Consider the following 17,404-nt stretch of genomic DNA (forward strand, 5'->3'; position numbering starts at 1 on the left):
TATGCTATGCACAGAATTGTTGACACTAAACAGTTTTTCTTTTCATTTCTTGTTTACCACAAAGTTCATAGCGCCCTAATCACAAACTCCACGACGCCACCACATTTACATTACGTGGTCGTAACTGGAACGAGAACTTGAAATTTCAAGAGGTTGCGTGATCTGGGAAGCCCCGGGTCACAAGAATTCTTTAAAACGATGGGAGAGAAATAGTTACCGACATCACTTTTTTGTCCCAGCGGAGGCCAAAAAGCCTGCCAATTTCTTGCATGTTCCTGGTAAAGAAGTAGTCTACACAGCACTGTTTTGACAAGCACTCATGTATTTTTTTTTTTATACACAAGCGTGGCATATAAGTGGCCTGTACAGCAATCGCAGTGGAAAACAAGCACACATCGACGCCAAGGACAAACCAATAATCATCTGGCAGATGCTACAGAATATACGAAAATAATTTCAGTAAGGGAAAAACTGAAGCATGCACAGAAAAGCTGCATCTAGAAAAGTGCCATTCTTGGCAACAGCAGAATAAGCCAAGGAAGAAGCAACAGTGAATGACAATGCTGACTGGTCGAGCTCCAGCTAGCTTACAGGCACACTGAATGACCTGCACGCATGGCGCACGTTCATTGCATTGAGCATATCATCTTTTATGGCGGTGGGACTGCAAAACAAACTCAATTCTCTTTGAAAGAATCGCTGCCGCCCAACAATTGTGTTGGAGGTTGATGGTTTTTGCAGCGGCGTCCTAGCATAGCTCGAAGTGTCTTGGTATAGCCTGAAAGTACTGGCAAAGCCCAACAACACACTCAGACAGTGCTTTTGTCACCTGCCACGTCATCCGCTTCAGCACGAACCAGCATTTCGGCCCTACGGGTTGCGCAAAAGAGTACACGGTGTGAACAAAAATGAAGTCCCAATCGCTTCACGTCCACTTGACCACAAGAATGACAGTGTGGCATGGTGCGGGACAGCGGTGGGCAGTGCAGAAATCGAAAGTGAAGTAAGGTTGCTGATCCTCGCTTGTCCGGACTGTATATATCCAAGCGATGAGGGCAAAGCTGAGCCCAAACAAGCATATAAACCTCATCTCCGATACTGCTTCACCTGAATGCGGTCTTAAAGCAGAAATATGCCAAGACTGTGGTGCCTGCCGCCAACAAAGTAGGACTTTAACTGACAGGAAGGATAACAGCCTTGTAGTGGCATATTTCAGGACTGCCTGTTTTGACTATTCAGAATTTATCATTCCGGTGTAGCCAACGAAGTACACATTTGACTCCCCATGATTAAGATCTTATAGTCACCGTTCGCTTTCACAGGTAAACCTCACCAAATGCGAGCCAAACTTGTTGTGCACAAGATTTTTCCCAACATGTACTGCCTTAGCAAAAGGTTCACACAAGAACATGACTTCTGCCTTGAAATCATCAAAACAGTGTGCGCAGCTGCAGTGCTGAGCATGAAAAATGCATACGGCATTCGCTCAACACTCAACTTAGCATGTGTGTCGCCAACACTGGCCCGTGCACAGACCGTGCTGCAAAGGCTGCCCGACTGTGGAGTGCACATCAAAACGAGAGTGGCCTGTCCTGGGCCGAAAAACAGCAGGAATAGCCACATGTCCGGTATACACACACACACAAGCAAATTACACACAACAAAAGACCTGTACAGAAAACACAAAAAAAGGCACATTCTCTAACGCAAAGAACTCTGCTCAACTGCATATCTTTGGCAGCTCAATGAACAGAACTCCTGGAAACAAGAACAGACTGAGTCATTTGGCGACAGACTGCTGGATGCGGCAAGAACACACAGGCGCTGTTAAGATGCAAGACCTTCCACCAATGGCCGCAGCGAACGGCAATAACTGTGCTCAGCACTACTGAACCACTTTATTTTCTTCCTTTTTTTTCAAACAGCCAACAAATCTACCAGATTAGTTTCAACATGAGCAATGCATTAATTTGCTAGTCCAAGCTAACACCGCATAATGCACAACTCTTTTGCATTCATGACAGTGTCGGAAGTTTTGCAAACAGAGACCTTACAGACCCTCGGTATGGGAGGAGTCAAGTAAACAATATGGTGAATACCTGAAGTGTTCCTCTGGTGGCCACATAACAGCACACACTCAAAAGAACCCCAACAAACAAGGTAAAAGTCTCTGAAATTTGAACAGTGACCCAAGTACTGGTACATCAGAAATAAAGTATGCTTCAGCCACATTCAAGATACTTGAATAAATAACAAACCATAGCGCAGGGGAAACTTGAATGAGCAAGTCGTAGTAAGCAGGACTCTTCTTGCAAAAAAAAAAAAATGCTGCCTCATCGACCATAGTCCCCTTTTTAACCCAAGCCATGGTGACAATCGGCTCAACGACAAGACCTACTTATGCTAATGCTAAATGCAGCCCGCGGACTTGAATCCGGAGCTTTTGCTTCTCCCGCTCTGCTTTGCCCAACCATATTAACGAATCTTGGTTGTTACCTTTTTATTTCCCTCACACAAAGCATGTGGCACAAGATTTCTCAAGCAACGCACCACCACCAGTATGAAGGTTTTGCATCCACTCAGCTCCTTTGATGTCCTACCAACAAATAATACCAACACTGCACCCAGCAGCCTGTACACTACAGCTTCTGCCCCTGCTGCTGGTGCAAAACAATAAAAGCAAATGAAACACCTCGACTGCTTGCGCTGCCACATTTTGGGCATTACGGAAACTGTGCAACACACTATCGTGCACAGTATGTCTTGCAAAGCAAAAAGTGAGCCGTGCTGCGGGACAAGTTGGCCGCACCGTAGACAATACAGCAGAAAGCCAAAGAAAGAGGTTTCTGCCACTGCAAAATGTGTGCCTCATTCTTTATTCTACACAACTGCTATTCTACTGTCCCTTTTTCCTTCCTGTCATGCGTTGCACTACCCCTTTTCAGAAGCAAATAACAGAATAAAAATTAAAAAAAAATGGAATAAACTGTTAGCAGCCATGACGAGTCAAATGACATAGAAGTCGCAAACCCTCACTCATCAGCACATTGAAGGTAGGAAAAACAATCTGGGGGCGATGCACACCGTGCTCCTCAAACACCTCGTACTATAAGTGGTGCCACCAGCTTGCCCCAGAGAGCTCCAGCCACTACTAGTGCGTTGCAAGTGATGATGAACGTGACAGTACTTGTGCGTGGTACGCCGCCTCCCCGCTTGAACTTAGCGCTAAAAAACAAAGCCAACCTAATGCAAGAATGGCCTGTGTATCTCACCAAGTAGGCTGTGCAACATGCCAAAAGTTCCGTAGACAAGTGGGTGACAACAGAGCGCCAATGCAGCGTTAGAACTGGATTTGCGCACGCACAAAACCTACAGGCACGTGCCTCAATGGCTTGCCACCGTCACTTCCGCTGCTTCAAGAAACCTAGTATCTTCTAACAAAAACCATCTCTACCTCCTCCTCCGCTAACAACAACAGCAACAACAAACTAAAGATCAAAGGTACAGATTTTGAGTACACAACAAATAAATGGTGCAGAAAAAATAAAAACAGAAGACTGTACAATGCAGGGTGCAAACCATGTATTGGCAAGCACAAGACAACAAAAAGGACCAGAGACAATCATCTGCCTGCTCCACTTTGATGCCTGTGAAATAACGAGAACTGGCAAAATGCAGGACTTGTATTCACAGCCCGACATCCAGTTCCGTCACAGGTGACACCAGTTGGTTGAAGCCAGATTTAATGATTTAGCAAAAGCAGATCTGATCTACCAGCGCACAGTGGTGTGAATTCTCCCACTTAACAAAATACCCACTTCAGAGGCCAGGCTAAATTGAGCCATGAAAAGAAGAAGCTGTAGTCCCGAGTACTACGAGAAATCTAGGCTTAGCAATAAGGCCATCATTTCTTTCCACCTAAGAGTACGGAGCAATGGGAGGCTTATGCGACAAAAAAAGTAAAGCCTCTTTTGTCGGCACAATGTAAAAACACAAAGGAGGGACAGTGAAGGACTTGTTGACTGAGCATTCCAACTAAAACAAACTGCAATACCAACAAGTCCACCGTGCCATGTCTTTCCCCTCAACTGCCTTTTATTAGCTCAAATATGCTCGGCAACATCCAAACCTCACACCTGGACAGCCAGTAAAACGACAAATAATAACTAAGGTTTACGCGCTGATCTAAACCGCATCACTACGTCCATAGTAATGCAGAGGTGTAGCTGGATTTGGACTTCTTAACCGAGCAACTAAGCATAGAGATGTAAGCATAATATGTTTTCACATGCTTTAAACAAAGTAACCTGCTGCCTTTACAAAACAAACCAAGGCAAACGCTACACAATAAACACATGCACAACAATTAACAAAACTTTTGCAACTTTTTAATGCACTGCAGCAAGCGGGCCACACTAAGACAGCCTCGCATTTTCTCAGAGTGCTACCTACCGAACCCAAGATCATGCCTTTACATGTGTTTTTTTCACCTGGTACTTCTATATGATTATTGTACAATCTTGTATAATTCACTGCCTCAAATCTACTGACAAAACATGAAAAGGAGAAATATATATAATATATATATATATATAACTTGTTGCCTTTCTCTTGCCATCGTGCCTTTGAGGTAAACTAAAGAACAACTTTCAATGCACTGAGACAGTGCCCATAAGAGGAAGCAGAAAAATAGAAGCTCTCAAAATATTGACTGCGTTTCATCAAGTTTTCTATTACCACACTCTACGTGCAATTGCAATGCGTAGTTCTAGTACAACATTGGTTACAAACGCTGTTGCCACTTGTGCAGTTCAATACCGCTAACCAAGATCCGCGTGAGTTCGTTCAAAAAGTTTTGAGCGAAATTCGCCCAGCAATTCTTAATTCTCTGCCGAGCCAAGAAAGCCTGTTTCAGACATGCTCCACTAACGCACTGAACAAACCGTAGATCACCAAGCCGAGCGAGCACAGGAAACGTCGGACGATGACAGCATGTCAAATGGGCAAACGGCAAGTGCTCAGTGTTTTTGTAGAAAGTCGATCCAGTCTTCTGTCTGTGAGTGGTCAAAACGTGGCTCGCCCAATTTCAACCAGACACCCGCATTACTAATTGCTTATCCCACCAGCGACACCACTGTGCAGGTGACACAAGGCCAAGACATTCTCCCTTCACTGCTGAAGGTTACAGCGCAGTTTCGAATGACCAGAAGCTGGGGGAGGGGGGGGGGGGGGGGGGGAGGGGGGAGGAAGTTGGTGACAATGTTGATGCCCACTTGTGCTTCGACTTGCATGCAGAATGCCTGCCTCTATTGGCAAGATTTGTCACGACAGTCTCGTCACAGGCAGCACCGACGACAGCAACGCACAAAGCCAACCGCGACAACTGAGAGGTCTTTGCTTTCCGTCCTAGACACGGGTTTCAGTAAGGCAAGCTGTCCACACCGGGTTTACTGCGGCTGCCAACAACTTTTCTCCACACTGTCACAGTCCTTGCCACGGATGATGACGAGCGACACCTGCGAGATCTTTCTTGAACGAGGTTCTACCGGCGGGTTTTCTTTGACTCTGCGGAAGAGCAGGATTTGGAGCGGGTGAGAGCTCATCAGGATGGCAGGTTTTTGGCAAGAGAGGGAAAAAAAAAAAAAAATCTCAGATGAGACGCGGCCGTTTGTGTGTTGGAGAGTCCATCACGACATCTCCTGGGCTAGCGCTGCCCGGAGCAGTCCGCTTGCGCGACTCGACATGGCGGGCAAACTCCTCGGCGATGAAGTTGCTTAGGCTGGCTGCACTGCGGAAGCCCCGGTGGCGAGACACCGCCTCCCCCGTGGTTCCGGCTTGAACCCAGGGCTGCAACAAAATTGAGTGAGCATCGTCAGCACAACCGTCCAATCACAGCACGAATTTACATTCAGCGATGTTGCAGACGGCAAGTTGTCACGGCATCTTGGTTCAGCCCGGCACGAAGAGCGCATTGTGCAGCGCGTGAGTGCATGGTACAAATTTTCCTCTCCGTTCCCTTTTCCTCAAGATAAATGTAAAACAACGTGTTGTGCCAACAAGCTAGCTGCCTTTTATTTACCATCGGCGATCGACGGCTGTAGGGGCCGCCTTCTGTCACTGAAAAGCCATGCGCAGTTGCATACAATATTTTCTTCTGTAAGTACACCTACGGCCCTTACGGTGCAGAAAAGAGTGCCTGAACTATATTGTTTGTATTTGCTCAATTAAATTGGGTAAATAAAGCATCTTCGATATTACTTCTTTAAAATGGAATCCGATGTGCAACCAAACTTGTGGCTGAATGTTTCTTCTGTCGCATTCTTTTTCTCTGCAAAGAGCAATAGTGCCGCTGGACGTTTTGCTGCGGCAACCGTAACGCAGTGACAACCTGCGCCGCTCACAGTTGCAACCGAACCGACATCCGCTTCAGGTTTTTTGACCAATCAGGTGTGGCCGCTACGGCACATTATGATGCTTTTTATTATGACACAAACTCAGAATACGGCTCCTGATACCCTGCCAGCACCCCATACGCACACACTGGTGACCGCGCAATCAAGCGGCCATGGTCTGAGCCATGTAGACGTGCCCATCACGATAGCTATTGCTTACCGTTGTCACATGACACGACTCCTCCGTACCATGGGCGGGAAGGTGGCTCCACAATTTAAGGTACTTCAGCAAACTTTCATTTTCCTCTATGTGCAGTAGCTGCCACTGCTACGTTGCAGGCTGATCGGCATCATTGCACGGCTGTAATTCGCATCTATCTCATTGTGTTCTCGCATCATTCGTGCTCTCATGGATTGTGTTTTCCACATAGCCAGTGCAGCTGAGACTTCTCCACTGTGGTCCGATAGTATTATTAACCTGATAGCATTAAAGGCCCCATTCACCAGAAAATCCGGTGTCGGCGCAACCTAGGAGGCAGGTCGGCCACCTATGACACGTGACCTGGAAGAGTTATCACAACCTGCCCACCGAATAGTGAGCAAGCTGCCGACCACGGCAGGTGGCAGTTAAATTAACGAGTGGCTGCTCGAGAAGAGCAGCCTAGGCTGCACAAGGCCCACCACTGGGAGCCACTGCTATCGCAGGGCAGTGGTGCATCGCTTAACCGCAGCACCACTGCATCGGGAGGGGAGAGGACCCCCAGGGATGTGTGTGTAAAGAACAGATTGAATTTCTGCTTACATGAGAATTAATACATTATGCTACAGCATCATACCCGTAAGGCAGAGCTTATGTGTCTCCTTCATTTTTTTCTTGTTTCTATCGCTGGTGAAACGTGACGCAACGTTAGCGATGCTGACGCGGAAGCTTCACAGCCGGAGCAGCTGGTTTCTCTGGCCACTTCAGAAACTCAGCTGGGGCTCAACGTCACGTGACCTTGTGGAGCCATCTCCCTGGATTGTGAGCAAAGTAACCACCGTGGCAGGTGGCACTTAAATGATTGGTCGCGAGAGGTCGCTTGCGAAGAGCAATGTGGGCCTCACAAGCACCATCGGTGGCAGCACCTGCCAGTGCACGGCAGTGGCACATTGCTTAACTGCTGCATCACTGCGCCAGAAGTGACATGAAGACTCCCAGGGATCTATGAACGTAATGTTGCAAATTACCAATTCTGCAAATATGCTATGGCATCATACCTTTAACACGGAGCTTAAGTGTCTCCTCCAAATATTTTGTCCTATTTTTAATGCTTAAATTTATTACTGAATATTTTACCCCACATAATGAACCTCCCAAACTGACAATTTTTGGGGAAAAAAAGTGTGTTGATTACACAATAAATATGTTGTGTTGTGTTGGGTTTAATGGCGCATAAGCATCTAAGGCTACCATGCGCCAAACAAGTAAATATGGTAATGTGAGGAATTGGTACATGTATCTGATAGCGAAAATGAAGATAATTCACATTTTTACAATCCGTATAGTGTCGGATACACAGGGTAAACACAGGGTTAATACTGTCGTCAGGCAGCCTAATTCCAGAGGGATGCAACAACAGACCTGAGGAGATGGCCAGTGCTTCGCGGAACGTGTCCAGGTCTACGTCATCAGGATCCCCCTGACCAACAACGGTGGGGCGCTCCCCCGCACTGGGGGTCAGCCTTGCGGAGGGCGCTGCCGTCGCCACGACACCGCGCAGCGACCCCGGCTCGAGGGAGAGGCGCTGCCGGGGCGACGCCCAGCCGTGGTAGCCGTGGTGGTGGTGGTGGTGATGGTGAGGCGCCTTGCCGCATAGAAAGGCGAGCAGGTCTTCGCGCCGGATGTGGCGCTTGCGCTTCTTGGCCCATGCCAGCAGGTCCTTGGTGCGCCGCTGGTAGCCTGACTGGTAGCCCAACTCGCTGACGCGCCGCTGGGCCTCCAGGCACTCTATGCATGTCGATGAGGCAGAATCAGGGTTGTCAGTTTGGCTCGGTGCAAGTTTCAGCAGTGCCAACACTAAGCCAAAGGAAAACTTTGTGCCAGAACTTACTATGGGCACAAAAACAATGCGCAGTTGCACCCATAACACTACAGAACATGTTTCGGTAACCAAACTCCCCTCCTCTTGTGCCTTACCTAGCAAAAATTAGGGGGCAATTAATTCGTACGCTACCAGATATTGCTCACATTAAGAAACCTTCATAATTTCCTTATGGAGCACGTGAGAAACGTTCCAATACCAAAGCAAGCTCTGTATTATTGCGGCTAAACCTGTATAGCCTTTGTCTGTAGTACTGAGCCCAAGCGCTTTGCTTCTGGGCCATGCTTAGTGGTTTACTGCGCATCGTCAACATTCTAAATATCATGAACATGAGAGAAACTCTTCTCATCTTTCCGAGAATTAGGACTTCCACGGATGCCGCAGGAGCCCCGCTTGTACAGCTTAGAAACAAAGTCCCCGAGGCACTACATTTTTGTCGACCCTAACCAAAGATAAGACAAAGAAGTGGACATGTGCGGAACATGCAGTTCCAGGAAGAGGTGACCGGAACTTCCGATAGAATGAGAATGGACACCAGAGGATGGGATATGCCATCATGGACAGCAGAACTTCGACTGGAACAAAAAGAAATCTGCAGGCATAGGTCGGCAGCTGTTGGTGCAGTTTAGGACTAACTGGAAGAGGCCTCTGTCCAGCGCCGAACTTGATCAGGTTTGTTTTACACTTTCAAGTATCCTGTTTGAACTATTATGACTCACAAGTGTTATTGCATTTCCTTTGAAATGGCATGCCTCTGAGAGCTGCACTGCAACAGCTTTTGCCTCCTCCTCCATCACGCGCAATGCGTGTGAAAGCCAAGTCAATAAAAAGTAAAGTAATGTAAATTCTGCGTCGCTTGAAATAAAAAAAAAAAAACGTAGCACACCGATGGCACTGCAGAAGGCTGTATTCCTTAAAATTATATTTAAGTCACTCACTTCAAGCCAAAAAATTGTTTCACCAGGTTGCTGAAAACACCCTGGGACAGAAGTGCTCCGCTACAAGGATATGACATGTAACTGCCTGTACAGGGTAAGCAGTACTGTAGTCGGATACAACTCAAGAACGCAGCGTCTTTTCCCCGTCAAAGGACCCCCTTCCAGCCAATGGCGTCGGCCGATTCTCATGACCCTGCTAGCGTGACAGTGCTGGGAACGGCGCAAACATGAAAGGGGTCTATCTCCGACCATAGAGGGAAGAGATTATTCCTTTTCACCTACCGCTCCCTGCTTTGTCACGCTAGCACGGTCATGAAAATTGGCCGGCACCGTTTTCTGGAAGGGGGTTCCTTTGGTGGGGAAAAGTCACTGCTTTCTAAGTTGCACCTGACTATATAGGTGCTACTATTTTGGAGAGGAGTATAGTGCTTAAAGGGACAGTGAATGTTGAGGACAAACAGAAGTTGAGCAATATCGATAGGGTTAACATTCTAATCACAGAGACCACTCCCAACGAAAATGGGGCTTTTATAAACTAGACAAGGCCAAATGCCGAAATGCAGGTGTCTCCATCACTGTCTAATTTCTCAAGTAAAATGCATGTGTTGACAGTGATTTTATTGCCGTATGCATCCCAGAGGCTACGCCACACTGCCATTCACTTCATAACGATGGCAATCAGTCCTCTCGGTAACGACACAAGAGGTTAAATTGACCAGTAGATAGATTTTTGAATCCAATTTCCTTATCAAGATAGCCAAAAAAAAGCAAGCGAATCAATTTTTACTCACAACACCAGATGGACAGAGTTGTCCCTAGTGTCCCGTTAAGAGCGTGCTTAAACTTTTCTCTGAACTACTTATCAGGCACCAAATTAAGCAGTTCGAAATTGTGTGAAGGAAGTAACTGCAGCACGCCTGACCACTTGTTCTCTGCCACACTCATGGCATTGTACCTTTGCAGGTTCGTGACGATTTCGCAACCACAGCATCTGCCCTGCATGACCTCTGTGTGGCAGCACTTCTCAGTAGCAGCAGTGGCTATGGACTTTTTTCTTCATGACCCTCGGGAAAACCGGTTTTCTGGGCTGTGGGGAGAACGTGGAGGAGCTAAATCCTCAACTCTTTTCAGTACTACGAGCACAGGCCAGCGCCCAATATGGAGGCACCCGTGGACCTGTTTGTGAGAAGACAGACAGAGGGCACCACTTTCACACCAACAGCCCCACCTGGAAACAGAATTTTCACATACACAAGGGGAATGCCATTTCTCCCATTCCACCTGGAAACAGAATTTTCACATACACAAGGGGAATGCCATTTCTCCCATTTATCTTGGGGAGGCTAGTGCATGTGTCTGTGTACACGTGTCTATGTGCATGTCTACGTGCACTTGTGGGGCAGAGCATCAGGGAAGTGTCCCTACGAGCGTTTCTTCTCGGGCACATGCAAATGATAAATGATGGCGTGGCCTGCAGACTTCACAATGGGTGATCACATTGCGTTTCTATACCACTAGGTAGTGAGCAAAACATCTTTTGATTCTTAGCACAGTCCCTACGCCAACTTTTACCCCGTTTCTCAGCAGGCACACTGTTTAAGAGTGTAATAAACACCATTCGTGGAGGCACACATACCAGGGTCACCAAGGGCCATGCAATGCAGCTGCAATCACAAGGTGAGGTGGCGCCTTGCCAAATACCTGCTATACACATTGCGTAATGTCTTGCGTGTCGCTCCATTTAGCATATTTTCGCACCGCAACCTTTAAAAAAAGCAAACAGCCTCCCTAGCAGTTTTATCTCCATCTGAATTTCCTTGCTGCCAGCCGCCTGGAGGCACAGCCAGACTTTGACGGTTGCCAAATGCACACACACTCCAGTGTTCAGATAACTACTGCGGGCGCTTGTACGTTGTCCAAAATCCGGTACTACGTTTTCAGCTGCGATACCACGCTGTAAGTACCCAAATGACGCTGACGTGGGTCCTAGTCTCATAGCAATCCCCGATTAAACGATGAATCAACCGTCGATTGCACACACGTTTGTATTGAAGTAGAAATCAGAGGGCGGCTATTTATCGCGTATGTTGGGGAAACGCAGACCGTAAAGGCTAAACAAAACACAAGACGACTCTCACCCGAGTCACAAGTAAAAAAAAAAAAGAGATAACAGTCGCCCTCACCTTTGTAGAGATTGGTGACGCTCGAGGCCGCGTTCTGGAAGGGTACCCAGAGGGACACTCCATGCTGGCGATCTGTAGATTCAACGACAAACGCGGCGTTGGTTGATTACGCGACGATAAGGGACGCGTTCTCGCATGCACAGTCTACTTCCTGCGGGTCACCCCGGAGTTTTTTCGTGTTGAAATTTGAAGATTTGGCTCAGCTAATTCCAGCACAAGCATCAAACACGCGGTTTGTGCGACAAAAACACAAGGAAAACAGCAGCTTGACGCTCCAACGGCCGACCGTGCCGAGTCAGCAACGAGATATTTAACGCACGCGCGTCCCCCTCGAGAGCTTGGGAAACGCGTAGCTGTTGCGTTTCACACTTTTTGCTTTTTTCCCAACGGCCAGTCCTGCTGGCGCCGCCAGCGACTGTTAGCTGTCCGGAAATGAATAAACCATCGGGACCATCGCAAGAACGCGCCGCGACAAACCAAAAAACAAAAAGCAAGAAACAGTACAGGCGAAAACGACTCCATCCGTCCTTTCCCCCCTCTGACCCTCCCCGTTTTCCTTCCAGCACATCGTGGACTAAGCCTCGCGGAGAGCTCGCTAGTAGTACGCGTAGCACACAGTCCAGCACATCACCACCTTTCCCTTCGCCCTTCGAGCAACGCCCGCGACACGCTTCAGCCGATGGGTCTGAACCGACCGCGGTGTTCTCCGGAGACATCCACAGCAGCACGAACGCGTTTAACGGCCTCTCTCAGTAGATACCTTTGTACAGCTGGGCTACGCAGGTAGCCGAGTTCTGAAACAGCAGCCACAACTTCTGAGACGATGTGTCGCGTTCATTTTGTATTTGGCTCTCCAGATCGGGCGCTCGCTCGACCTCCTCGATGCACTGCCGCTCCCAGTTGGTTATCCACGAGTCCAGCTCGTCGGCCCGCTCGGCCATGGTGTTGCCTCAGTCGCTGCCGCACACACCGCTGCACGACCGAGGGCACCAGCCACGGCGCAGTGCCGTTTTGATCTCGACGAAGTCGCCTCGTTCGCACCTCGTTGCGTTCTTTTTTGTTTCGGCTTTATCCCACGAACGATGAACAAAACCCTCCCGGGCGAAGAGGCGCAGCGAACTTTGGGGCGTTCCACACGGCGCGCAGAAATGCAGCACTTTTTTTCTTTCGCAAGCAAAGCACACAAGAAAGGCAGATGCTGTCGGGAAGGCCACCAACTACGCACAGAGAGAACGACTCAGCGAGCAGCTAGTGGCCAGGCGTCCGTTCCAAAAGGCAGCAGTAAGCGCCTAGCGACAGGTTGCGCAACTAAAAAAACGTAATAAATTTCGAAGCTGATTAGTACTCAAAATGAGAGGCAATAAATTGATGTCAGCTTCAAATTAAGTGAAATCACGATAACAATATTACTAATACATTGTAGAATAAAATGTTCTAGTTCGCACGTGCGTTGTTGCGCAAGGCTGTCAAAGGCGCGCGCAGTTACGGTGGCTAGCGCAGTGACGCAGAACACTGAGGAAATTATGCATCGAATGCAACTCCAAATCTCGTTATCTGTGTCCTTATTTACTAGTAATGCCAACGTAACTTTCTCCAGAAACAGCATTGTCGCGCCGCAAATGTCTGCTCATTCACCGTTATCTGTCATCTTGCCAGCTGGCTTGGCAGTCCGAAATTTGGCATTCAACCGCCCTGCTTGCGCAGAAGACGAGCTCTGCCAGTTCGGGGTTAGCAGTTTTTTAAAGCAGCGGAAGGGAAACTTTGTCCACTTTTAACCGTGCTTCTCTCTTCGTCGCAATGTACACAACGCTCACTAACCTTTTCTTCGCCATCGCCGTAGTACCCGCGGAGCCCGACGCTGGTAAGTACGGTGGCGTCCCCTCTAGTTTATTTTCTTTTCTCTCTCTCTATCTCCCCACCCCTGGTTACGGTCGCATTCGTCCAGCAGGTCTGTGTAAGCTACCCAGCGTGCTTCGCGCTCTGGCCCTTGCTCCACCATCTTGTTTATTCACATGAACCGTGCGGAGTCTGCCTGCGTAGCGGTGCCCTCAAGTACAGTTTGTCGTTGGATGGTTTCCCCTGTCTGGGGGGCTGACACCAGCAGACATTGGGCGAATTGCGAGCAAGCACGTCAAAGTGACAGTGTCCGGCAAAAGCTCCCAGGCGACAGGCAAAGAACGCGCGAACAGCTCGGCCCGATCTAAGCGAACGCGAGACACCTCTGCCGTCGAACTCACTATGAACAACGCTCTCCCTAATGACAAAGACAACAATCACGCTGAGCCCGAGGCGATGGATACACAAGAAGGTGGTATGAGTTTCTCTTCTTGCCCGCACTTCCCATGTTTTCCCGTTTCCCAAGCGCCGAGCGTCAGTGCCGTGAGCCGGAGTTGCTGGAGCGGCGCTCTCTTTTTCTCTTGCGGTGCTTGTGGTGGTGCTTGCGGTGTCTGTGCCGGGGCGCTTTGCGGTGCAGCCGTGGCGGCGCGAGCCCGGGTGGGAGAAAAGAAAAAACAAACAGACCGAAAAGGGCATTGCCGTCGCCGTGTCCGCGGGTGTGTTTTTTTGACGTATCATCGCCGGTTACGCTGGCTCAAGCAGGGAACCTAAGCCTAGGTTAGGCCTAAGTTGTCACCGATGCACGGCGGTACCGACCGAGACCCGTCGAAAACGGCACCGGCACGATGCCGTTAGCCGCGTCGCGCCCGACCCGGCTGCTCGCGGCGCAGGCAGCGATGCCGGCTCGATGCGGCGTTAGGCCTCGCCCGGTGTGTAGCGCCGACAGCGGGGTGCCGGGAACGAGCTAGCTCGCGCCGAAGGCGTTGCGCGTCGGCTTTTTCTTTTGAAGAGGAGGTTGCTAATTAGGAGCAAAGTAACGGTAGTGGCGGGGCCGACACAGCTGTGTCCGGCATCGATGGTTGAAGGGAAGAGAAAAATGGAAAAAAGGCGGAGGCCGATTGAGAGTAGACGCGAATGAAAGAAAAAAAAAAGTGGTTCTAGAGATGGGGTGGCCGTAGGCTGTATTTCGGACGGGAGTGAGAAACTGTGATGGTCTCGTGCTCCCGGAGCGATTGTCGCGGCTGCGACTATGCTGTTGCCGCGCGCCGGGCACGGCCGGAGCGTTGACTCGACAGTGACAAGAAAGAAAAAGAAAACAAAAAAACAGTGGCGGCCGGCCGCACGACTTTGCCGCGCCTTCGGTGGTCATCCGCCGCCGCCCTGGACCTTGGAGCGAAGCAGAGGGGTTGAAAATTGTCAGCGACGGTTTGATTCCGTTGTCTGGCGTCGCCGATGAGCGGGACGGCGAAGCCGTGACATTGGGCGATGACAGCCGCTGCAGCAGCCGAACGTAAGCGGGCGCCCGACGATGATGCGTGCACTTTCTATTTCCGAGCGTCGGCGGGTCTTTGATTAGGCAACGACGCGCCTTACTTCGTTGTTAGGTGCGCGGGGGCGTCTGTTTGTGTCCGGTGTTTCATCTTTCGGCGGCGTTAAGACGTGAAGACTGCGTCCGTGCCGCACACGGTTAACCCTTCTTCTGATTTCGTGCCTAGGTGTTGTCACTTTTGCGTTTGACATCTACCGTCTACCCTAGCCGAGCGATCTGTTTCGTTGTAACTTCCTGCATGACACAGTCATTCATTGCAGCACTCGGTGGACACCTGCTTGGGTGTATTAGCTGTTGTCATGTCGTGGGTGCCCGAACATACGACTCCTGGGGAAGAGTGCAGTTTCTTCAAATGCAGGCATTTGCCAGAACAGGATGACCCATGGCTGCAGTGTTGAACACGTTAGCCCTGTGCTTGCCGCATTTTTTTTCCGCCCACATCCTGTTTCGCTTTGAATTAGTCAGAGCAGCTTAAGGAAATTCTCATTTTCTGCATGCAGAATTGGTCATTCTCATCTTGTATTGCGCAGTTGTCGACTATGAATTTTGCACTTCACATACATTCCCTGTTAACTGACCGCTGAAATTTTCCGTGTGGTGTAAACATTTGGACACATTTTAGGATTCACGCCGGCTTGCTATCTTCGTGTCCGTGGCATTGTTGCTTCAGTTCACACTGTCTACCTTTTAAATTTTGGACTCGTTTCACTTTGTTAGTAAAACTTAACCAGCATGAAAAAAATGGTAGAAAGTGCAGCGCTCATCCTGTGCGTGTAATATTCTCACGATTGCACAGATTCCACCTGCTAGCACACATAGGAGCTTTTTTTTTTTTTTGAGCAAGCTTGCATGATATTACAGCAGTGAAATTGCAGAGCAGTTATCTAACCTGGACATGTTACATATTAGCCTCTATTCGTTACGCTAAGCCCAGCAGCTATGGATTTTCATCAGCTAATCCACAGCTGAGCGTCAAGTGACTTTATTCATAAGACAGTTATGCAAAAATGTGGTAGTGCTGAAACATTTTGAGCTTCATATGAATATCTCGGGCCTTTGAACCTGAGCAGTTGTAGCGTGAAAGTTAGTGCACACTTCAAGGAAGCTTGCATGTTCAGAAACACTGTTTGGAACCTGTTGCAAGCCCCCTTTTGGCTCTCCTGCCCTCTCCTATATTTTTGTAGGATTTAAATACGGCTTACTACTGACTGAGGAAATGATAGCTGCGCAAGAAATAGTTGCTCATTATGAAAATGCGTGATGTTGCAGTGGAGAGCTTGTGGACTACAAATACTCTATTCAGACAGGGCTGCAAGTAATAGTAAGGTATCTGGCTGTGGCACTGAGTAAAACAGGTGTATTTGTGTACTGCAGTCATTTACAACACAAAAATTGTGGCCAATTCCCCTCGAAGGAGATAGGCAACCAAATGCATCAACTTACCGTTTTCACATTATTATCCAGTGGCAGAAAAATTTTAATTTCCAAATTTTGGCTAGGAACACTTCTATATTGTGCAGAAAAAAAATTCCATCCTCATTGATGATCGATTGTGCAGATTGTGAGGTCCTCATCTGCACACATTGCCCGATGCAGTGGCTCAATGGCTGACGTTCAGCTGGTGGTCCCGAGATCTCAGGTTTGATGCAACGCAAAAACAGCCATGTACTGTGCGATATCAGCACTAAAGAACCGCAGATAGTCTAAATGAATCGGGAGCCCTTCATTACAACATCTCCCATCCCCCATGTGTTGCTTCGGGGCATTAAAATCCTGCAATTTGCAATTTTATCCATACCCACACATTGTAACTATACTGCTTTCGTGGTCTCAGTTGTACTTCCATTGAATCATTTCCGTTTGTTATTATGTAAATAGTTAAGCTTGCTTTGGGGCTTGCAAAGCACTGATGCATGCAGAGCAGGCAAATGAAAACACTGTCTAGATCTATACCCACGCTTATGTGAAGCACAAATGGGAAGTTCGACTGTATCGATCAATTTTCGTTGTTCTTGTGACGGACAGTACTTTAACTGAGAACGGAACTTTTATAATAAATTATAACTATTATAAACTGAGTGCGTTGACACAGTTTCTACACCACCGTTAACTTCAAATTGGGGCTCACAACGTCCTTTTCAGTGTGGACCTCGCGAGTGTTAATCGAATGACTGGAAAATGTTTAACTGCAATTTTCTGAGCAATAGGTGAATCTGTTGTTTCCGGAAAACCTGCAGCATACGGCAGTTAATGCGAGTTAGTGTTGCAGTTGATTGGAACTGTCCCTGTGTACCGTTCTGCTCGGTTTATGCTCATGTCAATCAGATATGATATGTGAACTGCCCATGTTCATTTATTTTTCCTGGATGGGCTGCCTGCTGTTAGTGAACTTCTTTTGCACCTAGTTCACTGCTGGATATTGTGC

The 17,404-nt window shown here is 48.3% G+C and overlaps 2 protein-coding genes across 6 annotated transcripts in view; one reads left to right on the forward strand and one right to left on the reverse strand.

Moving 5' to 3' along the window:
- Window positions 1-303: 303 nt before the first annotated feature.
- On the reverse strand, window positions 304-12,819 carry LOC144101023 (HUWE1-associated protein modifying stress responses). The gene is given in 5 exon segments (XM_077634017.1): window positions 304-5,799; window positions 5,801-5,847; window positions 8,014-8,379; window positions 11,595-11,666; window positions 12,355-12,819. Coding segments are annotated over 5 exon segments (816 nt in total). The 5' UTR covers window positions 12,536-12,819; the 3' UTR covers window positions 304-5,649.
- A 497-nt stretch (window positions 12,820-13,316) lies between these two features.
- Window positions 13,317-17,404, forward strand: part of Usp7 (Ubiquitin-specific protease 7) — a 53,489-nt gene continuing 49,401 nt past the window's right edge. For 2 of the 5 annotated variants that reach the window (XM_077634018.1, XM_077634021.1), the window contains exon 1: window positions 13,563-13,902. In XM_077634018.1, the coding sequence (XP_077490144.1) occupies window positions 13,833-13,902 (70 nt within the window). In that variant the 5' untranslated portion in view covers window positions 13,563-13,832. Of the gene's footprint in view, window positions 13,456-13,562; window positions 13,903-17,404 lie in introns of those variants that run through there. The other 3 variants (XM_077634019.1, XM_077634022.1, XM_077634020.1) reach the window with 3 other exon arrangements.

This window comes from Amblyomma americanum, chromosome 8, assembly GCF_052857255.1.
Source record: "Amblyomma americanum isolate KBUSLIRL-KWMA chromosome 8, ASM5285725v1, whole genome shotgun sequence".
Lineage (NCBI taxonomy): Eukaryota > Metazoa > Arthropoda > Arachnida > Ixodida > Ixodidae > Amblyomma > Amblyomma americanum.